We start from the raw sequence: 25,042 nt of genomic DNA, 5'->3' as shown, positions 1-25,042 counted from the left end.
CCTGTTGACAATCCTCCCTTTAAGAAGATATAAGACACAAGACACACACACGTTAACTAAAAAACAAAGGTAGGAAATACTAAATTTCATAGAGGATGAAGAAAGAGCATAGCTATGTTTAGAGAAAGGAGAGATTATAAACAGGAATTGGGGACAGTGGACAAGGATCAATAAAAGTTTAATGAAGCAAGTAAGAGTTGCTTAAAGGAATGTCTGTTAGTTTAGTTACCAGTATGTGCAAGACAATAATTCTGTTGGTTGCATAACATGCAAGCTATGTTGGTACTACAGCTAAATGTGAAAACAGTGGTGTATCTCCATTTCTCATTTAAAGTAACTGCTGGCCGTCCAACTGTCCCTGAACAAAGTTTTTAAAGATGATTCAGTTTAAAAATGCAAATATGCTTCTCTTGTAGAAATACATTACTTTCTGATGCTAATGAGGAGCAATTTTCAGTGTGGAGAAAATTAAAATACTTAAATGGAGATCCATAATGAAACTAAGGAAATAAAAATTAGGAACCCAAGTTTTGGTCCATAAACTTAAGAAAATTAAGCAACTATTGTGACAAAATTCTGCTTTTGTTGGACAACCATGGTGAAAAGTTTATATAAATTCTTTTCTTTTTCCGGTCATGCCAAGTGGTTTGTGGGATCTCAGTTCCCTGGCCAGGGATAGAAACCGGGCTGCAGAGAAAGCCTGAAATCCTAACTACTAGGCCGCCAGGGAACTCCCCAAAAGGAATAGATTTGAAGTAATATTAACTCAATATGGTTAGTTGACAATTTAAAAATTAAAAAAAAAGTGCTCCCATTAGAGACCATTTCCAACTTTCACCTCTTGAAACAAGCATCTTAAATTATTCAGTAGTAGTAGCAATATATTATCTTAAAACTGCATTTGAAATTTACAAGAAAGGATATAGAACTAATTGCAAAATAAGGGCAAGCTTTTTTTTTTTTTTACCAAATTCAGTATTCAAGTATTCTGAAGTCATCTTGAACCCAATAAAAGCAAAACCTACATTATAAACTTTATAAAATAAATTATACCTTGGTATACCACTCAAGATTAAAGTGCTATCTGGACAGAGGTAAGAATGGAATGATGGAAGGTAACTGTGTACAGTAGATATGCAGTCCAGAAGGAAAATAGGAATGGTCAAATTTCTAATTGACCTGCATTATATATTCTGTAGAAAACCCTGGAGTAGAATCAAGACTAATCTTTGTGACTCATTCTCTCTCACACATTGAAACTAGGGACATTTTTCTCAGAAGAGAGAAGATAGCAAGGCATGAAACAGTCTTCTTTTTTAATGTATTTTATTTACTATAAATTGATGATTTCAAATTGTGGTGCTGGAGAAGACCTTTCAGAGTCCCTTGAACTACAAGGAGATCAAACCAATCAATCCTAAAGAAAATCAACCTTGAATATTCATTGGAAGAACTGATGCTGAAGCTCCAATACTTTGGCCACCTGATGCAAACAGCTGACTCACTGGAAAAGACCCTAATGCTGGGAAAGACTGAGGGCAGGAGAAGAAGTGGGCGGTAGAGGATGAGATGGTTAGATAGCATCACTGACTCAATGAACATGAACTTGAGCAAACTTTGAGAGGTAGTGAAGGACAGGGAAGCCTGGTGTGCTGCAGTCCATGGGATCCCAAAGAGTCAGACACAACTTAGCGACTGAACAACAACCATGTTTACTATAAAATGGTAAACACATGGGTTAAGACTGAACTCCCAAAACCTCCTGAACACAAAGCACAAAGTAACTGCCATATAATCCATTTGTTCAGGCACTGCATTAACCACAAATAGTAAAACTTACCTTCATAGGTTTCAGGAGATAATAAAATCAACAATTCATAAAGCCTTTGTCTATAAACTACTGACGGTGTTTTCAAAGGACTTCCATATGTTTTTAGTATTGAAGAGAGCCTTAAAGTAAAAGAAAAAGTGTATGTCAAGTGTGTAAGTTATATAACAATGTATAAATATTCAACATATTGACATATAAAAATAAAATAGGTATTATATATAAGTGATCACTAATGCTTTTATTTACTAAAATTATTTAAAAAATTTTTTACTGTGGACCATTTTTAAAGTCTTTATTGAATCTATTACAATACTGTTTCTGTTTTATCTTTTGCTTTTTGGCTGCAAGGCATGTAGGATTTTAGCTCCCTGACCAAGGATCAAACCCATACCCCCTGCACTGGAATGTAAGCACTTAAGCCGTGAACCACCTCAGAAGTCCCTACTTATTTATTTTCTTATAATGTGTGGTTTGAAGTTAAAAGAGCAATGACAACTGTCAGATATGAAAACCATTTAGCTATCTTTCTATCATACTTCATAAAACAATATATTCTGCTAAAACATCTAAGGTTGTTCCTATTTTGTCTATTAGCTGAAACTCTTACTAAACCCCCAAATTTACAACATTGCATTTGTGAAAACTAAATTCTATTATGCAGAAAAGGAACAGGCCAAAGAAACAGGAGGCCCAAAGATCTAGAAAAAAATCCAAGTGTTTTATGTTAGAAAACTTCATCTGGAATGCACTCACCAAATAACAATGAATCATAAAAAAAAATACACAGAATCATAAAACAAATTCACTTTTGATAAAGCACAAGCAGAGCCAATGTTTCCCCAAAAGTTCCAGTCATAAAATCTCTTATCACCTCCTCTTGTCACTCTCTTTCATTCACTTTCATGTACTCCTTTTTTAATCTTCTATTCATTCTCACTACTGGTATTAACATCATTTTATTGATGTTCACTCATCTAACAAATATTTATTAAAGGATTACTACTCTTTGCCTTGTGATCAAGTGGAGTGAAGCTTTCATCTCCTGCAGCAATACAGAAATTCAATGGAATTACTTTTGCTGTGCCACTGGAATAAATTTCCTATTCTGTTATGGCATGTGGTTTCCAGGTATTCTAAGAAATCCTGGTAACGCTTATTCATGTGTGTTTGCTAGAAAAATACTGCATGATATTTCTTGTTTCTAAAAAAGAATTATATATATTTTTTTCTTTTTTGAGAGACAAAGACTATGATTGGTAGTCTTTTTTTTAATAAAAGAATATTTATTTACTTATTGGCTGTGCAGGGTCTTCACTGATGCTTGGGCTTTTCTCTACTTGCAGGACGTGGGCTTCTCACTGTGGTGGCTTCTCTTGTTGCAAAGCATGGGCTCTAGGGTGTGTGGTATTCAGCAGTTTTAGTTGCCAAGCTCTAGGGCACAGGCTCAATAATTGTGGCACATGGGCTTAGTAACTCTGCAGCATGTGGGGATCTTCCCAATCAGGGATGGAACCCGAGTCCCCTGCATTGGCAGGGGGACTCTTTACAACTGAGCCATGAGGGAAGTGCAAATAATTATTTTTGACTTGTCATTTTATTAAAAAAAAAAGTTGATTCTGTTCATTCTCTCTCACCTTAGTAAACAACATTTATAAAACCTGGGTAGAATTTTTTAGTTATGGAAGTTAAAAACAAATCCACTGTATTTTTGTATTGCTCTAAAACAAGATGGGGGGATTACAGTTGATTACATGAAAAATATTTAAATTGTACTGGCAAGACGTTAAGAAATTACAATTCTTAAAAATCCTGCAGCATTCAGTTGGTTTAAATACAATAGAATTTAGTTCAGAGGGTTGTTTGCATGCGTGTCCATTTACAGAAAATAAGATGAATACAACAAAGTAAGAATTTATTGCTAAGGGTTTTTACTGCTATAAGTAGGGCAGATTAGACTCTCTAAAGGGCCTTCCTCTATAAACACACTTTAGATTTTGGATAAAAGATAATTTGCATTGCTAGACTTGAAGAAAGACTTCCAAGGCCAACCCCACACTACCCCCCAAAATAAATGAACATAAAATGCTTGAAATAAAAAATGAGCTAAAATCAGAGTGGGAACACCAATATCAACACAAGAACCTACAATTGAGCTTGTGCCCATGCACTGTAGGGCTGATAAATGAGATATCTTAAAGATAGTTTATCCCAAAGAAATCCCAAAGAAGGCCAATGCCAAAAAACGCTCAAACTACTACACAATTGCACTCATCTCACACGCTTGTAAAGTAATGCTCAAAATTCTCCAAGCCAGGCTTCAACAATACATGAACCACAAACTTCCAGATGTTCAAGCTGGTTTTAGAAAAGGCAGAGGAACCAGAAATCAAATTGCCAACATCCGCTGGATCATCGAAAAAGCAAGAGAGTTCCAGAAAAACATCTATTTCTGCTTTATTGACTATGCCAAAGCCTTTGACAGTGTGACTCACAATAAACTGTGGAGAATTCTTAAAGAGATGGGAATACCAGACCACCTGACCTGCCTCTTGAGAAATCTGTGCGCAGGTCAGGAAGCAACATTTAGAACTGGACATGGAACAACAGACTGGTTCCAAATAGGAAAAGGAGTACTTCAAGGCTGTATATTGTCACCCTGCTTATTTAACTTTTATGCAGAGTATATCATGAGAAACACTGGGCTGGATGAAGCACAAGTTGGAATCAAGACTGCCGAGAGAAATATCATTAACCTCAGATATGCAGATGACACCACCCTTATGGCAGAAAGTGAACAAGAACCTGATGAAAGTGAAAGAGGAGAGTAAAAAAGTTGGCTTAAAGCTCAACATTCAGAAAACTAAGATCATGGCATCTGGTACCATCACTTCATAGCAAATAGATGGGGAAACAGTGGAAACAGTAGCTGACTTTATTTTTGGGGGGCTCCAGAATCACTGCAGATGGTGACTGCAGCCATGAAATTAAAAAACACTTGCTCTTTGGAAGGAAAGTTATGACCAACTTAGCATATTAAAAAGCAGAGACATGCCTTTGCCAACAAAGGTCTGTCTAGTCAAGGCTATGGTTTTTTCAGTACTCATGTATGGATGTGAGAGTTGGACTATAAAGAAAGCTGAGCACCAAAAAATTGATGCTTTTGAACTGTGGTGTTGGAGAAGACTCTTGAGAGTCCCTTGGACAGCAGGGAGATCCAACCAGTCCATCCTAAAGGAGATCAGTCCTGAGTGTTCACTGGAAGAACTGATAGTGAAACTGAAACGTCAATACTTTGAACACCTGATGCGAAGAGCTGACTCATTTAAAAAGACCCTGATTCTGAGAAAGACTGAAGGGAGGAGGAGAAGGGGATGACAAAGGATAAGATGGTTGGATGGCATCACTGACTCAATGGACATGAGTCTGGGTAAACTCCGGGAGTTGGTGATAGACAGGGAGGCCTAGCATGCTGCGATCCATGGCGTTGCAAAGAGTCGGACACGACTGAGCGACTGAACTGAACTGAACTAAAGACAGTTTAAATGGTCCCAGGTCCTGGCAGAGGCAAAGGTATACTGAATTAAATACAGCTGAAGGCAGAATTAGTGAACTGGAAGAGGTTGTGGAAGAAATCACACAGAAAGCAGCAGAAAGAAAAAAATATTAGATAAAGACTAATAGACATGGTTTCCCAGATAGTGCTAATGGTAAAGAATCTGCCTCCCAAATCAGGAGGTATGAGAGACACAGATTCAATCCCTGGGTTGGAAGATTCCTTGGAGGAGAGCATGGCAACCCACCCCAGTATTCTCGCCTGCAGAATCCCAGGGACAGAGGAGCCTGGTGTGCTATAGTCCAGTGGGTTGCAAAGAGTCAAATGTGACTTAGCAACTTAGTGCAGCACACACAAGAGACATGGAAGACAAAACAAAAAGACCGAAAATTTGTCTAACCAAAGCCCCAGAAGGAAAGTTTAACAAGGATGGAAAACAGGCAATATTTGAAGAAATAACAGCCAATTTTCCAGGACAACTGAAATATATGAATCCAACAAAATATACACCACATTGGATAAAGAAATGTACAGATCTTATTCACTAAGAACAATGTAATTATGTTAACAATCTAACAAAACTATAATCTAGAAACAGCTCCATACATTTAGAAATTTTAAAACATATTTTTAAACAACTCCAAAGAAATTATAATGAAATTGAAAAATACATAAAACTGGAAAAAAATGGAAATAATATATGTTAATACTTTTAGGATTGAGCAACTGGATCCTTACAGGGAAATTTATGACCTTAGCTTATATTAAACGAATTATAAGAAATTCAACAAGTTAAGCTTTCAAATTAAGGTGTTAGAAAAAGAAAAAGAATTTAAAGAAACAGGAGTACTGACAAGTGATAACTAATGAAACAGGAAACAAGTTCAACATAAGCAAAGTTACTTTTTGTATAAATGAATCAAAAAAAAACCTCTCATGAGATGGGTCAGGAAAAACAGAAGAGAAGGCATAATGGAAACTTATCAGAAACTGATGAAGGGACATGACAGTTAACAGACATTAAAGAAATAAAAGAATACTAAGAATAACTTCATGCCAAAAAATTTGAAGAGTAAGATGCAATGGGAAAATTCCTGGAAAAATCTAACAAACAAGCAAAACAAAACCCCAAGCCAGATCTCAAATAGTTAAAGCAACTAAGGAAATGAACTATGTAGTTTAAAAAAATTCCTACAAATCAAACATCAGGTCCAGACTGTTTTACAAATGGTTTCATGTGACACATAATTTCAATCTTCTAAAAGCTCCTTGTTATAAAACATTCCCCTACTTCATTCCATCAGGCTGCTGCTGCTGCTGCTGCTTTCGCTTCAGTCGTGTCTGACTCTGTGCGACCCCATAGACGTCAGCCCAACAGGCTCCTCTGTCCCTGGGATTCTCCAGGCAAGAATACTGGAGTGGGCTGCCATTTCCTTCTCCAATGCATGAAAGTGAAGTGAAAGTGAAGTTGCTCAGTTGTGTGACTCTTCGAGACCCCATGGACTGTAGCCCACCAGGTTCCTCCCTCCATGGAATTTTCCAGGCAAGAGTACCTAGCTAGCATAACATTAATGAAAACCTGAGGGGTGCAGCACAAGAAATAAAAGTATAGGGCAGTCTCACTGATTAAATATATGTGAAGAATCCCAGACATAAGCAAACCAAATCCGTAAGTTTACAAAAATGGATAACTATTTCCACGCTCAGATTATCTCAAGAATGCAACCTAGTGAAAAATTAGTCAGTAAAATTCATTACATTAAAATTATCAGATTAAACCACTTTATAAAAATCAGAACCGGACTTTCCTGGTGGTCCAGTGGTTAAGAGAATCTGGCTGCCAAAGCTCATGACACGAGTTTGATCCCTGGTCCAGGCTGATTACAAATCCCACAGGGCAATTAAGCCAACATATCATAAACACTGAAGCCCATGCTCCGCACCAAGAGAAGACACCACAATGAGAAGCTCATGTACCGCAATTAGAGAGTAGACTCCTACTTGCTGTAACTAGAGAACGTTCGCACGCAGCAACAAAGACCCAGTGAAGCCACAAATAAATAAATGAAATTTAAAAAAAAAATCAAAACCCAATGAAGCCCACTGGCTGCAACTACTGAGCCTGCGTGAGCTCTAGAGCCTGTGAGCCACAAGTACTGAGCCTGTGTACCCTACAGCCTGTGCTTCAGAGTAGCCCCTGCTCACCATAACTAGAGAAAGCCAGTGTGCAGCAATAGAGACTCAATGCAATCAAAAAGAAATTAAATAATAAAATAAAAGGCCTGTCACAAACATTATTCTTATTTGTGAAACATAAGCAGCATTCCCTTTAATAAGCCACTTCTATTCAGTTTTAAATTGTAGTCAAGTCATCTGGTTAGCACATAGGGGAGAGAGAGAACACAAATGAATATATGAATAAATACCATAAAGGGAGAAATCCTAAAGAATCTACAAATGCTTGATATAGGAAAATTAAGCAAGGTAGCTGGATATAAGGTCAATTATATTTTTTAATACACTAGCAATAAAGAGATTATACAGACACACACATTTTCACTCCCACATACTTATTTAATAAATGCAAAGAAAAATAGGAAGTAACTAGCTAGGAATAAATTTTTTTAAAGACATTAAGACTTTCACACAGTAAAATTTTACTTTGTAACAACCTCAACAATAGTAGAGGTATTATATTTATGCATATTATAAAAAGGTCAGCTATCTTCAAGTTTATCTATAGACTCAATTTAACTCCAATTAAAATTTCAACAGGAGATAATCAAAACTGCAAAAAGGCCAAATTATGCCTAAAGATGAAAAAGGTCAAAAAGTTTGCCCAGCAGACACTAAAACTTATTATTATTATAAAGACAATGTAGTATGGGCACGGAAATGGGCAAACACATCAATGGAATATGGTAAGAAAATACAGAAACAGACTGTGCTCCGGCATTTACCAGAGAGAGGAAGCATGGATTTCTTTATTATGGGACAATATGTTATCCATATTAAAAAAGAATGAAATTGGAACCCTATGTCATCCAAACACAAAAATAAATTCCAGATGGATTAAACACAAATGTGAAAGACAAAAACCTTAAACATTTTAGAGAGGGGGAAAAATAAAAGCATCTTTAACACCATGCAGGAATATTTTATAAATCAAAAGATAGGAAGTACTAACCAAGAAGTAAAAGACTGATAAATCTGACATTTAAATTAAGAATGTTTGCGGGGCGCAGGTTCGATCCCTGGTCAGGGAACTTAAGATTCCACAAGCCATGTGGCGCAGCCAAGAAAAAAAAAAAGAATGTCTGTTAATCAAATCACTATTTTACCTAAAAATAGGTAAATATATGCATGATAAGGATTTCATAGACATAGTGAGGAACAATAAACATATAGTATGACAAAGCATCAGGAATCAGATACATATAAGATCATAACGAGATACCAATTTACACCTGCTGGATTAAACAAGAGTTGTTATCTGAGTTAAGTGTTGGTGAAGAAGTAGATTGAAGGGTACTCCCATTTACTATGGATATACATATGAAAAAATTTTGGAAAATAGTTTGGTTATTTCATTGAACAGAAGGGTAAGTTGCTGTATATTCAATTAAATATTAAACAGCAACCAAAAAGAACATACTTGCATGTAGAGGAAGTTTAGAAATATCATGTTGAGTAAAACAAGTTAAGCCTCAGAAACAATATACCATCTGTCTAGTCAAAATCAAGCAAAACTAAACAAGGAACTGTTTAGGGAAACATGTATATGTGATATACTTTTGAAAACTGCAAGAAAATGACAACTCTAAAATTCAAGATGGTGATCACCTCAAAAGTAGGGCAGAAAGAATGGTATTAAAGAGGAGCACACAGATAAAACTTCAAAAGTTATCAGTGTTCTAGTCCAGGGCCTAGCTAATTTGGGCCCACTTCCCCTTATTATTAATAAAGTTTTACTAGAACACAGCTGCATTCATTCATTCACAGATTAGCTATGATTGCTTTTTTTTTTATGATTGCTTTTAAGCTACAACAACAGAACTGAGCAGGAGCAACACAGACTGTCTGAACTGAAAAGCCTAAAATATTTACTCTCTAGTCCGTTACTGCAAACATTCATTAACCTCTGTGCCAGCGTGCTGAACTCACGGGGGTTCACTTTTACTGTTATGCTTCACAAGCCATTGTCTGAACTGTGTTTTTATTTTATAATTTTCTTCAGCTTTTTACTTTAAAATAATTATAGTTTCATAGGAAGTTGCACATGTATTTTTCCATATACATAAAACGTTGTATTATTAAACACTTTTTGGAAAGTCTTTCCCTAAACTGTACATTACATTTCATTAATTGGGAAATTATTAGTGACCATGACATAAATTGTATTTAAAAAAATATAAATTAAACATGAAAAATATGAACAACAAAAAACGGAAACTGTTAACAAGCATCTGGTTCTTAAGAACACAGAACAGCACTAACAAACCAGTAAAACGCATACCTGAAAAGGTTAACAGGCTTAATATTTACTTTCTTGGTTAAATCTGACTGTATGGAAGATACATTATCCACCAAGTAACTTTCCTTCCCTTTTAATATGTATTTTTCAAGATCCTACCCTAAAAAAAAAAAAATCATGTAACTGTTTGCCTTCCTCTACAAATGGAAAATCATTCACCAACTACAGAAATTTGGCCTCATTAATGTACTTCATAAAGTATTACATAACCAGCGGGTAACTGATTCCTATTAAAAATCTGTATCAAATCTAAATAGCGGATCCTTACTGAGTTAGCAAATCCACAGCGCAAGGAAGTGGTGGAACAAGATGCTGAATTACTTCCTCAGTAAGGAGATCACCACAGTGGGCAACAAAGCTCTTGATAGCTGAAAAACAGAACAGACCTTTACTTAGTAGAATGTAATGAAGCATGAAAAAAGCATTCAATTTTGGTACAGCATTCACATTTTTTTAAGAATAAAGAAATGTGTGAAAACCAAAAAAATTTTTGAAACTCTAGTGAAAAAAGGAAACTAGTGTTTTCTACTTCCAGTGAAAATGAAAAAACAAACAAAAAAACAAATCAAACTTCCTAGGATTACTGAGACCGAAAACCAAATCAACAAAATGTTGCTTTCTTGGGGTTTTACTCAGCCCTTAAACTCAGAAGTAGACCTTCAAGTCTACCAATTCTATACTAGTTCTGAGGAACCCAGTTGACTTTTAAGTCAGCATGTTAGGTTTTACAGATGTTACCTGAAAAACATATAAGTTTTCATAAGGAGTTATCACATATATAGAATAAAGCAAATATTTACAATTTAGACTAGTTTAAAGGAAGCACTGATTTTGGTTTTGTTTATTCATGCCATTTTTACTCTTAAAAAAGATGTTTTTTAAGAAAATGTGCTTCAGAAAAAGAGTCTGTGCTTCCATGTCTTCTCCTTAGCTCAAATTTTCAATGTGGATACTATTTTTAATGGTCTATGTATTGTAGAAGGGTACAACTTTCATATATAAATAAAAAGCTAAATAGAAACCATACTTAGTCAATATTAATTAACTTCAACCCCAGTTTTTCTGAAACGAGAAATGAATGCCCACTTAACACAAAGAAATTTTGACATTTCTCAAGTAGATCATATTATAATAAAATATCCCAAGGAGAAGAATGCTTAAATTTGGTTTTTTACATCATACTTCTGTTATAATAATTGCCAACAAATCAATTATTTCAATAATAAAAACCACCAGAAGCAGATTCTCCCCCTCAAGTTAAAACATACAAGTATATGTGAAGTTAAAAGACGGAAAAAGCCAGAGGAAAGGGAGAGAAAGACTAAACTCAACCTACCACAGAGAGCACCAGCGCGTCCTTCCAAGGTTACCTGCCACGTAAAGGAGTCTCCTCGGCTCTTTTCTGATTCTAGATCTTCAGGGGACACCGGGAAGACACACTTCCACAAGAGCAGTACTCGAGCAAGGTGATGACCGACAAATGCAGGACCTGTAATTTATTCAACTTGTCACTTGTACAAGAACCCGAACTGGTTACTCTTTAAGACCCTTCCCTCTTACAAGAAACATATTTTAATCCACTTCTGCTGGATTACTTCGTCCCTCTGGTTCCAACGAATGTACCACTGGATCAGTGACTTATCTGAAGGCACTGGAGTACAGAGATGAAAAACAAGGAACTGACAGCAAAGTCTGGGCTCTGGAGTCTGCTCTTTGACTACTGCTGTGACCTCTTTAAACCTCAATTTCTTTGCACTGTAAAATGAAGCTAGAACAACCTACACTGTTTATCTCCAAAGATTTGAGCCTAAAAAACTAATGTACCTGCATAAATGCAAAGTACTATTGTTTTGGTAACAGATAACACCGTATCCTGAGAGTAATTCTTTTAAAAAAATATTTATTTATTTGGCTGTGTTAGGTCTTAGTTGTGGCATGTGGGATCCAAATCCCTGACGAAGGATCAATCCCAGGGTCACCTGCACTAGGAGCCCAGAGTCTTAACACTGGATCATCAGGGAAGTACCCTAATTCTAACTTTTGATAGCAACTTGCTCCAGGTCAAAAATCAGACATGATTAAATCCAAAGGGAATTTTTTTTTTAAAGATTTCAGAGCAACATTTATAAACTGAATACAGCAAAAATAAGCCATATTCACTCCTTGCTCATTACTTTCTTTGATGAAGTAGTACTAAAAACATCCTAGGACTGGGATAAAATAAGGAAACTGGAATAAGGCAATTAGGAATAAGTGACTTTAAAAGGTTTCTGTGAGTGTGCACACAGGCACACTCATATTCAGTGGGCTGTGGAAATAGAGGAAATTCTGAATGCAAAATGTAGTCAGACACCAAAAAACAAAGCAGGTATGCTGTCACTGGGAATATCCACAGTTAAAAAAACGTTTCACAGTATTTGCCTTTAAGATCTCACTAACTCAACAGTGAACAAAGTAGCATCACTTTTCAGAGAGGTATGAGGATAATTTATTTCAGAAGTGTATGTAAAGCAAGTTAATAAACGTTGAGTTTGCAGTACTTACAAAGTTAAACCAGAGTGAGTTTATTCACACCAAGAATAACACTGGATCTAACAAAAACCAAACACATGTGTAGACGCCTGCAACTGAATCAAAGGAACTAATATGGCATCAGAGAAACTGAAAAGTGTAGCAAAAAGGGGTTAAAAATGTTCACATTTGAGAAATGGATTTAAACGTGGTCTACCTGAGTTTATGTTAGTTCAGAATAGTGAATATATTAAAAATGACAATGAAAACTATAGTGAATGGTGAAGGAAATGCTGAAAATGCAAAAGAGGTGTTAAAACTGCCAGGCAAAAAATTAATAAAGCACTCAGACTGTCACCTAAATTCCACTCCACCAAATATAATCAGAGCTCCTTGGAGAAACCACTGGCTGCAAGCTGAGGCAGAAATTATGATGTAAAAGCTGAGACATCCTAGCATGCCAAAAATAAAGATGTTATCAAAAAGAACACTAGCTTCATGTTAAAAGGACATAGGGGACCTTCCCAGGTGGTACAGTGGCTAAGAATCCACCTGCAAATTGAGGGCACATGGGTTCGATCCCTGGTCGGGGAAGACTGCACATGTCATAGAAGAACTACTGGGCCCGTGCACCACAGCTACTGGAGCCCGCATGCTCTAAGGTCTGTTACCCACGACTACCGAGCTCATGTGCTGCAGCTCCTGAAGCCCACGCACCTAGAACCTGTGCTCTGCAATAAGAGACGCCCCCGTGATGAGAAGCCCATGTACCACAACTAGAGAGTAGCCCCCACCTGCTGCAAGTAGAGAAAGCCCTCGCGCAGCATCAAAGACCCAGTGCAACCAAAAATAAAAAAAAAACAAAAACAAAAACAAAGGACATAGGAACCAACTAGTAGGGGCTCCCAACAACTAAAGGTAAGACAATCTGAGGATCAAAGGAAAAATGACTGCAAGGGACTGAAACACATAAATATATGAAAGTCTCTGAGTTCATAATGATACCTAAAAGCAAAATCTCACTCATCTTTGAAATCAGGATAGTAACACATTCTAAAAACAGATAATAAAGTGAAAGAATTATGTATTTTTTTAAAAAGCCCGAGAAAACAATTAAAAAAACATCAATTTTCCTATCCTTTTGGTATGTTGAATATGAATATGAACAAAACAGGATGCACTAATCCCTTATACAAAAGCTCTCTACAAGAGAGTCTTTTTCCAATGGGATTACCCTATTTTGAAAACTGTCATTCATTAAAACATTATATTTATTAAGTAGTTTATTTTCTCCTTTAATTAACCAAGAATAAAAGTTTTTTACAAAAGTAAATAAAAGCTTGACCACGTTATTCCCATCACATTGTGAAACCATTGTCTATGCCAGGGGCCAACAAGCACTTCTATTAAGGCCCAGAGAGTAAACATTTTTGGCTTTGAAAGTCATACCATCTCTGCCGCAGTTACTCAATTCTGCCACTGCAGAGCCTGAACATTAGAAACAATATGTAAACTAACGATGGTGGTTGTATTTAACAAAAAGTTTATTTATGCATACTGAAAATGGACTTTCATATATTTCTCATGTATCACAAAACACTCTTTTTGTTTTTATATTATGAAAAACATAAAAACCATTCTTAGCTAATGGGCTGTATGAAATAGGTGGCAAGCCAGATTTGGCCCATAGGCTGAACTCTGAGGTAGTCCAGTAAGTCTTTTTAATCACCTCAAAAACACTACTTAAAGTGGCTCTTCATTTATGATTGCTTATTTTAATTAAGCACCTTTTAGATCAAATTACTTAAGCAGTGTCAAATGGTCAAACCCTGATATCAAGTTTTATATCCTAAAAATAAACCAAACAACTATAAAAAGAAAATTAGAGTATAGCTTTAATAAAGTCATAAAACTGAGTTTTAAAGTTATTGGATGTAAATATAATAGTCATGATCATAAAATAATTATTAATTTTTTAATAAATACAATTTAAACATGCCCTATCCTCATCAATGTAATCACCTTATTAGTGTCACTGATTCTCAGAACAATTACAGAACTGGATTCATGGGCTATCATATGTTCTCTTGCCTATCTTTATATTGTGGAAAAATTTATTTCGTGAAGATAGAGATGAATGATTTTGGGAAAAACCAGAGTTAAGTGTGAAAGCTGATCAAATTGGCTTATCCTACCTAAGGCTCATAAACTGGTCTTAAAGAGAATTTCAAATAAGGACATCTGAAAACATTCTGAGAATTAGATAAAATAAATATATGGTTTCTTAAGGTGTCTGCTAGGAGAAAAATGTTTATATGAATATTTAAATTCTGGTATATATCCAACTTTAAGTTAGTCTTATCAAATCATACATTAGAGTATTTATATTCAGAAAACACCAAGTAGCTTGTAGTTCTGTAAGCTCCCCACAAAACTGTTACCTAAGGTCATCAGCGCAGCAATCAACAGCCATCCGGCCTGTGTGCGCTGAGCGGAAAGGCGGCTGTTTTGAGCAGCAGAACACAGCAAATCTTCTGCTAATGCCATGATAATCTATTGATATATAGAAGAACAAGGTAAAAACAAGTGTATCAGTTTATAGGTAACTTGACAAATGAAAGCAGCTAATAATAACTCCTGAAAAATTAATTCTTACACATAATAAAAGTACATGATAAAAGATAATCATTTACATACACTATACCATAGGACAATGTCATAAAGGAAACGAAGAAAAGGTAAGGTTCCCAGGATAAACACTGGTATATTAGACTGTACACAGCAACCCTGTAATTCTTTGTAGAGCTTACATGAAAACATTGTACAACTGTTCAAGCTGTCTAAAATTGGAATTGGCTTTTAAAGAAAATTTGATTATAGGAAAGTCATTTTAAAATTTTGCACACTACTGTAGCTGATAAGTCTTTCCAGAGGTAGCATACTATATAACCATAGTTAAAAGTATTCAATAATTTCACAATGAAGCAGTTTCACAGTCAAGTGGGATTAATTTAAAGTGTTATATTTTTAAAAGTATAAGAAATAGACAGTGTTTTAAAACAAAAGAAGGGAGAAACAGGCTATTTCACATTTATGGATAATGTATGCTTATAGAGTACATATGGGCTTCCCTGGTGGCCGAGATGGTAAAGAATCTGCCTGCAATGCGGGAGACCCAGGTTCGATCCCTTTGTCAGGAAGATACCCTGGAGAAGGGAATGGCAGAGCTGAATATATGACCAAAAAAAAAGAAAAAAGCCTTCAGGAACAAAGTATCTTACTGGAGGTATTTCTGACAAAAGGCACTAAACCCAACTCCTGTTTAAGTGTGGATATGGTATTTTTAACCATCCCTTCATTTTCCACAGTTATTACATTAATAACACTAAGTAGCAGTATAGCTGAGAGCTCAGAAGCCTGTCTTGAATGGTTCTTACTGGGTGACACACAAGAAGACAATGATGGTTTTTGGAAATGCCTGAAACGTCACTATCATATGTGAAGAATGAAATCATTACCTTGCCCTTTCCATGAGGAATTCCTAAAGGACAATGTTTCACTGCTCCAAGCAGAGCTGCCACAGCAAAACTAAAGCCAGTCACTGCTTCAGGTGAAGACTTAAGCACAGCAAGCCTTTCGAGGCAACGATCTAAGAGTGGCGTCAAGTAGGAAGGTAGTGCCACGGCAATGCAGTGTAGACACCACGCGGCTGCGAGTCGAACGGAAATGCTAGGGTGAAGAGTAACTGAGATGACATTGTCAAGGATGCCTGCAAGGACGGAATAAATAAACAATGACTCAGCTACAGAAATAAAGTTGTCATAGAACAGCCAAAAGAGTATGCGGCCACATAGATTTAAAATACATTATCTTTATCAAAAGCCAGTCAGAATTTTAAAAATTAAGTGATACATAATTATAATGTTTTGTACCCAAGAATTACTTCTACTAATACACTGCATGAAAATTGGGTTAAATTAAGTCAGTGAACAAAGGAAATTTTTATTTCCCAAATAAATCAATGTTCTGCTTACTTGATCTGAGATCATTAATTTGGTACTAGAAATTAGTAACAAAAACACGTTGAGAAGAAATGTCACATCTTAGGTCAGCCTCCTTTTCTTTTAAGTCCTTTCTGGCATATTTATCTATGTAATTAGTATTCTCCCTATCCACCACATTGCTCTTACCTGAGAACAAAATGGTGAACAAAATCAAGGTTTCACTAGGTCCCAGAAGGCTACTAAGCCACCATGAAGACAGTGAAATGCAAATGCCACCAGTAAGGAGAAAAGTCTGTACTGCTACAATTCAACATACACCTTCATCATAACATGCAACAGTTCGTGTCCACTGCTACCTAACCAATATATGCCCTAAAATAAACTGCATACAAACCAAATATAATGTAAACTCTAGCTAGCAGGAATTGTGTATCACAGTCAAAGGACAAAAGCCATTAAAGATGATTTTAAATAGTAATTAGATAACAGAAGCCTATCACAAAAGGCCACATGCTATATGATTCTATTTATATTAAATCTTGTCCAGAATACACAAATCCATAGAGACAGAAAATAGATTAGTGGTTATCAGGGCTGTAGGAAAGGAAATGCGAAATGACTGCTAATGGGTGTAGGACTCCTTGGGATAATGAAAATATTCTGAAATTAGACAGTGGTGGTGTTTGTACCACTTTGTGAATACACCAAAACCACTGAACTGTGTACTTTAAGCTGGTGAATTTTACGGTATGTGAATTATCTCTCAATAATTTTCAAAGAGAAAGAAAAGAGAATGCTTAGAAGAACTTTGAGGAGGTAAATTACATGTACCATATAGAAACTAATACTTTCACTGCAGATGAAAGATATAAGTTCAGGATTACTTCTCCATTATTCCATGTTATCTTAAATATCTCCAGAAAGGGGGTTCTCTAGGTCTCCAGAAAGAAGAGACCTAGAAAACAATCTTTAGCTACAAAAGCGAAAAGAAATTAAAAAATCAAATATATACATATTTTATATAATCTTGATTATCTATATTTCATAAAATGACCCTAATAAATCCATAATAAATGAGCGATATGAAGGAGCTTTTCTTTCTTGGAGAAAAGTTGTCTAAAAGGAAAAGTGAAAACGAAGTATTCAGACTAGTCACAAACAAGATACCTGCACTTGAATCCTGTAACAAAGGCGCAGCCGTGGTGCCGAGACTGTGTATGAGATTTCCAAGTTCTTGTAAAGCACACACCAGTATATGCTGGCTGGCGGCTACATCAGCAGAGCCGAGCCGGGTTTCCAAATTACCATCACTCATTACAGCATCTGATAGAAGTAGGACAATTAACTAGGCATTTTATTTATTTAACTTATCTATACAACTGTTTTATTAAAATGTATTACAGGCGAAAGGTATTAGGAGTAGAAACATATGAAGGTAAAAAATACCTCCACTTGATATATATGAAATCCTTGAGGCAGTAACTAAAATGCTAAAATGGGGACTTGCATCTACAGAGGAAGAACTGAACTAACATAACCAATTTAGTTCAAGCAAACTGATTATAGATGCCTTATCACTCTTTTAGCAAGTGGCCCTGAAAGGGAGAAGGCCCTGAAAGGGAGTGGACTTCAGACAGTACAAGAACTGAGATGAAACTACCTGTTTTAAAGAGAATGTATCTTAACTTGTATAGAAAGACTATGAATTCTAAGGAACTATTATCCACCATCCTCTAAGATCAGGACATCTATATAATAGATGTATTATATATATCTGTATTAGATAATTTATGTCTCATCTATCATAGACTGCTCTACTCTGAAAAAACTGACCTGTATTATAAAAGTGGCTTCTTTTGTATTAATATAATTATATACCAGTCCAGCTTTTCCAAAGGGACATTTTCTTTAGCAGTGTTTTAAAACAGACTGTCTTAGGAGATCCATACCCATAACTTTCTTTAACTTCCAGATAGCCTGGCAAATATCCTTAGCAGCAGCAATTTGAGCCTTTTCTCCAAGAAGGCCTCCAACAGTAGCTCGAAGGATAAATGAAACACAACGACGACTGCAGACAGCATCAATTTGAGTCTGGGTGGCCTTAGGGTGTGACTGTGAAACCAGGCTTAGGATATGAGAAAGAAAGGCAGCAAAATTTTTCTCTAGCCATGTTCCTCCTAGCGTTGAAATAAACACCACGTAAGCCTAAAAAATAGAAATGAGTTTTATCTTAAAAATGAAATCACTTCAATTCTGTATTAACGTCATGTCTTCCATGAAATATGCAGAATTTATTAACATTTTTTAGCTTTTCCTCATTTATGTTGCCACTTTAACTATATAAATATTGTACAGTTTTTTGTTTGTTAAGCCAAAATTGAAGTACCTAGTCTTTCAACTGAGATTTCATTTATGCTGCCTGTGTTTTATTTTGGTCAGACTGCAAGGTTTCAGGACAGCCAGTAGAGCTAGCTAATCAGTAAAATGTGCCTTTGACTTTTCCAAACAAAGCATTCAAGCTCTTTAACATTCTGAAGAAGAAAATCCAAATCAAACAAACACAATGTAAGAATTAACTATGGTCTAATACCATAACTCCAAGGGAATTCAGTTCTAGAAATCGGTAAAGAAAGTTTATAGTGATGAATCACTATTCTTTATTTTCATGAATGCTAATGGTTTGCCTTACTCTAGAGATACAGAGAGTAGTTATTTCATGCAATCTGTTTTTTAAAAACAGTTTATAGTTATGCTGGGACAGCTTTTATTTTCATGAACTCTAATATCATACAGTATAAAACAATGAGGATTATATGTGAATTAAAAAAAATATATATGTGTGTGTTTACTTTGAACCAAAATGACATTTAGAAAATAAGATAATTCAAAGAAAGAATGCAAAGACCTCTATACTCTCTTATTCAAAGACCCTTTTCCCAAAGTCTAGCTTTTTTTTTTTTTTTTAATTAGTTGGAAGCTAATTACTTCACAACATTTCAGTGGGTTTTGTCATACATTGATATGAATCAGCCATAGATTTACACGTATTCCCCATCCCGATCCCCCCTCCCACCTCCCTCTCCACCCGATTCCTCTGGGTCTTCCCAGTGCACCAGGCCCGAGCACTTGTCTCATGCATCCCACCTGGGCTGGTGATCTGTTTCACCTTAGATAGTATACATGCTGTTCTTTTGAAACATCCCACCCTCACCTTCTCCCACAGAGTCCAAAAGTCTGTTCTGTATTTCTGTGCCTCTTTTTCTGTTTTGCACATAGGGTTATCGTTACCATCTTTCTAAATTCCATATAAGGTCTAGCTTTTTATGTTTTGTTTAGGATCAAGAATTTAAGCACTTAAGATTATAATTCTATAATCTTTATTTAGAAGTAGAAACCATGTAAGATAGAAATATAATATTGCCCACGCTGAATATTATGTACCTAACAGCCTAAATCTGAACTGTATAAGCACACAAAAACACAATGAAAAACATGTGAAAACACAAGACACAGAGAAGCCCAAGGCCTGGAAACAAACGAAAAAATGTTTATGTTTCAAAGGAAATAAATAAACAAGTCTCCCATTATTACAAACTGAAAATACACTGTTAAGAGCGTATTTAGCTGGCTTTGCATAAACAGGCTTCTCTTACTTGTAATCTAGCTTTTTCATAAAGTGTTTTGGCCTCACCACATCTATTTATAAACATGAGAGCATAGGTGATGCCCTGGCACAGCAGCACTTCTGCCTGGAGTCAGACACTAAAACGTCCATCAGGGCAGCTAAGAATTACATTTAGACACTGGTTTGTGATTCTAACCTGAGTAACTCCAACTCGAACATCCCTACTGACTGAACTGGTTCCTTTCAGCATATCTCCACTGGCTCGAAGAAATCCTGAACTCCCACGTAGGAACCCTGTTCCTAGTAATTCCAGAACTTCCTCCAGTGATACTCTGCGAGTGCTCTGACGTGAGGCTGCTATAACAAAGAACAAAACAAAACATGTAATTTTGTTTTACAGACTAAATGTTAATGCATAATCTTGAACAGCATGTTAACAGAAAGAAAAATAAACTAAAAATCCAAACAAAAGGCAGAATTTACAGGACATTACACACAGTAACACATAAAGTCACAAAGTGTTCAGAGGCCAAATCATAATGGACTCTGATGTATCATGTCAATGACACCTTAAAGTCTATGCCACTTTGAGATTTTGACCTACTGCTCTCTTGCCCTCAAGTTAAAAGGCTAACAGTCTTCTAAAACAAGGGGAAACATAAATAAACTGCCCTAGTTCTCCAAGAGTGAAAATGCTATAGACTTCCCCGTAGTCCAGTGGCTAAGACTCTATGCTCCCACTGCAGGCGGTCCAAGTTCAATCCCTGGTTAGGGAACTAGATCCCACATGCCGCAACTAAGACCTGGCGCGGTCAAATAAATAAATAAATAGAAAACGCTATATAACACTTTGAAAATTCTTTTGAAATACGAAAAAGGCCAAAAATCATAATTTTATCTTTCTAAATGCTCTACAACTCTTAATGAAACTTAAAGTAACCACCACATCATGTTTTTTAAAAATTCTCAACTGCAAGTACAACTTTTGTTACATCCTCAGTCTCTAAAGAAATCAAAGCTAATATTTACTAAAACTGCTCAGTCAGTCCTTAGGCTACAGTAATTAACAGGTTAGTTAGGCAGAATGTTTTAAGTTTGTCTGCAGTTTGACATAGTTGAGTTTCTCCCTGTATCTCCTTTTAAAAAGGAAAAAGAAAAAAAAGAAAAAAAAATTTTTCACCCTTTCATTCTTCTGAAAAAATGATGGTCACAAGCTCTGATCCTCATTACCAACATAAGTCATAGGCAGTGGCAAAATAAACTTATGTTAATCCAAGTCAAGATGAACACAAAATAAATTCCTCAGCCTAAAGATGAAACAGATGAAAATCTATACTAGTACATGGAAAGAAACATTAGTGAACAGCACAAAATCCATGCCCTCACAGATCGTAAGTTCTAGAAAGGAGAGACAAGAATAAACATAACAAATGACGAACTGTCTATTAATAGTATGTCAGAGAGTGATTAAAAGCAACGCAAAAAAATAAAGCAGGTATCTTTTACGTGCAGTAAGTTCTCTGGTAGGAGACGGGCCAGGGTGTGAGGATGGTACAAGAGCAGAAGATATAGGACCTTGTTGATCATTATAATAATGATGTGAGTAAAGTAAGGTGCCAGCGGAGACCCTCAAGCAAAGCAGTAAAGGCATCTGTCACTTTGCTTCTGTGCTGAGAGAAGACTATAGAGGGGCAAACGTGGAAGCAGAAAAAACCAAAACATTAGGAGGATTTAGTAATACAACCAACAGGTGATGGTAGCTTACAACAGGCTAGATCAAGGTAGTTACAACAGGAGTCTTGGTATACATACTTATATAGTTTTAAATTTTATTAAAATAAATTTCAAAATCACAAAAAAGCTGCAAGAAGAGTAAAATAAATTCTCATGTACCCTTCTCCTAGCTTCCATATCTTCCTTATCATTTTCTCATTTTTGAAGCCTACATATATGGCTAGTTATAGTTACAAAAAAGCTCTCAATTGCATAAGTAATGCTGTAAGATTTCTCGATACATAGTATCAGAAAGAATGTCAGGCTTGATGTCAGTCTATCCCTGTATTGGTGGTATTATCTTTGAATACATGAATCAGGTGTCTGTCAATCTTGTCGAATGTAAAATACCATTTTCCCCTTTATTATCACTATGCCACCTGTGTAGTGATACTTTCAGTTCAGTTCAGTTCAGTCACTCAGTCGTGTCCAATTCTTTGCGACCCCATGAATTGCAGCAGGCCAGGCCTCCCTGTCCATCACCAACTCCCTGAGTTTACTCAAACTCATGTCCATCAAGTCGGTGATGCCATCCAGCCATCTCATTCTCTGTCGTCCCCTTCTCCTCCTGCCCAGCATCAGGGTCTTTTCCAATGAGTCAACTCTTCACATGAGGTGGCTAAAGTATTACTTTAAGATAGTATAAATAAACTCTAACCCATTTCGGAATGCACTGAACACTCTTATCTCCATAAACTATTACTATAATGACTACAAAAGGTCATTATCTAACATTCATTACTTCTAAATTTTTTGGTTGGCATTCCACTGCAAAAAAAAGACCTTTCCCTTCTCCTTTATTTACTTATTTTCATTACAGACTCATGGATTCCTTTTTTATTTAACATGTTATAGTCTATTTCTATCATTATTAATTCTAATATTGTCTTGGATTTGACCAGCAGAAGTGTCTTCAGAAAGCTAGCCATTGGAGGTCCCTTATTTTTTTGGCACAACAAGATGTCCCAGGCTCATTCTCAGACTGTCGCTGCCCCAACCATATGAGCCACTTCTCCATGGAGCCCCAACTCTAGATAGTTTTAATATTGATAGGTAGATTAGCTATTGAGTGTGAGAGAGAAGATTCAAGGTGCCTTTTCAAATTGCTGCTTGAACACCTGCAGGGATGAAGCTGTCATCAACTTAGATTAGCAAGACTGCTAACTGCAAGGAGAGCAAGTATGTATGTGTATGTATGGGGGAGGGGAGATCAAACATTCACTTGAGACAAGTCAAAACATCAAATAGACATCCAAACAGAGATGACAAACAGGCAGGTAGGTGTAAGAGTGTGGGCTAAAGATATAAATCCAGGAACCCCTGATGCACAGATGGTATTTAAGCTAAGAGACTGGATGGGATCACTAGAGTGAGCCCACATAAAGAGGAGAAGATCAAGGACTAGGTAATGGGTGTCTTCTTTGAGAAGACAAGGAATCATTAAGAGACTGAAAAGGAATTTCTACAGAGGAGGAAAGAAAACCAAGGCAGTGTGAGGCCCTAAAAGGCAAGTGAAAAGAGGATGAGGAGGAAGATTAACTGAGTTAAATGTTGCTGAAAGCTGACTGCTGCTGTGAAGTAAGACAGCAGAGAACCGCCCACTGGCTTAGTGTGACTAAATACTATAACGGAAGCGGCAAAGGTTAGGGGCTTTTAATCTGTTCTGTTCAATAACACCTCTTACATGTTGAGAATAGCTCATGGCCTGGTATAAATCCTCAATAAATACTTGTTTATTTATTGAATAAAGGATGAACATGGAGGTCATTGATGACCTTAACAAAAATAAGTTTTTGAGAGACAACTGGAGAAAAATCTTAACTGAAGTGGGTTTCAAAGAAGAGAGAAACTAAAAACTGAATATCAAGAAGAACCCCTCTGAGGAACTCTGCTGCGAAGGCAAGAGAAATGGGGCTCCAGCTGGCTGGGAAGACACAAGAAAAAAAAAATTTCCTTTAAAGATGAGAGGGGGGAGAAGAGCGTGTTTTATAGGGAATGAACCAACAGAAAGGGGAAAGTTGATGGAGGAGAGGGGAGACTTCCTACAGCTATGTCCTCAAGCAGGTGAGAGGATGAGCTCTAACACATATTGAACATAAGGTTTTAATAGAAGATAATTCATCTTGATAACAGGAAAAGTCTTAATAACAGTGGAGCATATGCTGATAGATGCTGGAAGGTGGTAGACTTAGTAGGGGGAGCCTATGGAAGATAGGCCATCAAATGAAAGTAATATAGGAGAAGATGAAGGTATAAAATAGTCAGTTAGGAAAGTGGGACAATGAATGGACAAGGGAAATAAAAGTATGACTTAAGGTATGAACCTTAAGTTCTCAAGAAGTAACTTTAAAAGATTCCATAAATCCCTTGCAACTTATCTAAACTGTCCAAATATAGCAAATTTTAAGTACCTGTTGTTTGGAATTATTTACATCATTGCTCCCTTATAGCAATCTAGAAGATGGCAAGCCAAATGTATGTAATCAGATGCACGCTGCTTAAAAAAAAAAAATTCTCAAGAATCAGGTCTTATTTCTTACTGGGTAACACTCCACAATTAACTTACTCCAAAAAAAAAAAAAAGGCCATGGTGTAGAGGAAGACAATGATTGAATAAAGCACATTTATTTAAGAGTTATTTTAAGTTTTTCCTCAAACTTTCACTGAATCATTTTAATATGAACTCTGAGGACTTTGAATGTTTCCAAACTAAAATCTGTATGATATTTTGCCTCTTTTCAGAAGTAATAATGTATAGCAGTAATGCTACGTATGTTTGTTTAAATCAACAGGGAAAAAGTTATGGAAGACATTATGAAAACAATTACATAAATTTACCTGCTCCTGGGTGTTTAGAAATTATGGCTTTAGCCAACACCGTGCCTAGTAGTTTTGAAACTGAAATCCGCACATCATAATTGGAGCCTTCAAAGGATTTAAAACATAGTGTGGCCACACTGTCCAGATCTGTACTCCACATAAAGACAGCCTCATTCTGAAGTTCAAGGAGACACTATCCAATTGGAAAAAAAGAAATTAATGAAAAACAAACTATAAATGTCAGGTTCAGATATACATAAGTTGAAGAATCTATCAAGAGCTAACAAAAAGAATACACAAACCCAAAGTCTCTAAATAATGACTTCAGGGACAAGACAATACTTACTAAAAAGCCATAAAAATTACGCTATATAAAGCAATATGTCCACAA

At 36.1% G+C, this 25,042-nt stretch overlaps 1 protein-coding gene across 10 annotated transcripts in view; it reads right to left on the bottom strand.

Moving 5' to 3' along the window:
* Window positions 1-25,042, bottom strand: part of HEATR5A (HEAT repeat containing 5A) — a 96,147-nt gene that overhangs the window by 49,259 nt on the left and 21,846 nt on the right. For 8 of the 10 annotated variants that reach the window (XM_043489811.1, XM_043489812.1, XM_043489803.1 and 5 more), the window contains 9 exons: window positions 24,670-24,844; window positions 20,255-20,415; window positions 18,383-18,638; window positions 17,601-17,756; window positions 15,948-16,198; window positions 14,871-14,982; window positions 11,255-11,407; window positions 10,187-10,286; window positions 1,841-1,950 (listed from right to left, as the gene is read on the bottom strand). In XM_043489811.1, coding sequence (XP_043345746.1) covers window positions 1,841-1,950; window positions 10,187-10,286; window positions 11,255-11,407; window positions 14,871-14,982; window positions 15,948-16,198; window positions 17,601-17,756; window positions 18,383-18,638; window positions 20,255-20,415; window positions 24,670-24,844 — 1,474 coding nt within the window. The remainder of the gene's footprint in view (window positions 1-1,840; window positions 1,951-10,186; window positions 10,287-11,254; window positions 11,408-14,870; window positions 14,983-15,947; window positions 16,199-17,600; window positions 17,757-18,382; window positions 18,639-20,254; window positions 20,416-24,669; window positions 24,845-25,042) is intronic. The other 2 variants (XM_043489808.1, XM_043489810.1) reach the window with 1 other exon arrangement.

The sequence above is a fragment of the Cervus canadensis genome, chromosome 17 (assembly GCF_019320065.1).
Source record: "Cervus canadensis isolate Bull #8, Minnesota chromosome 17, ASM1932006v1, whole genome shotgun sequence".
Classification (NCBI taxonomy): domain Eukaryota; kingdom Metazoa; phylum Chordata; class Mammalia; order Artiodactyla; family Cervidae; genus Cervus; species Cervus canadensis.
The sequence above is the reverse complement of the archived record's forward strand: the minus strand, read 5'-3'. Positions and strand labels throughout refer to the sequence as shown.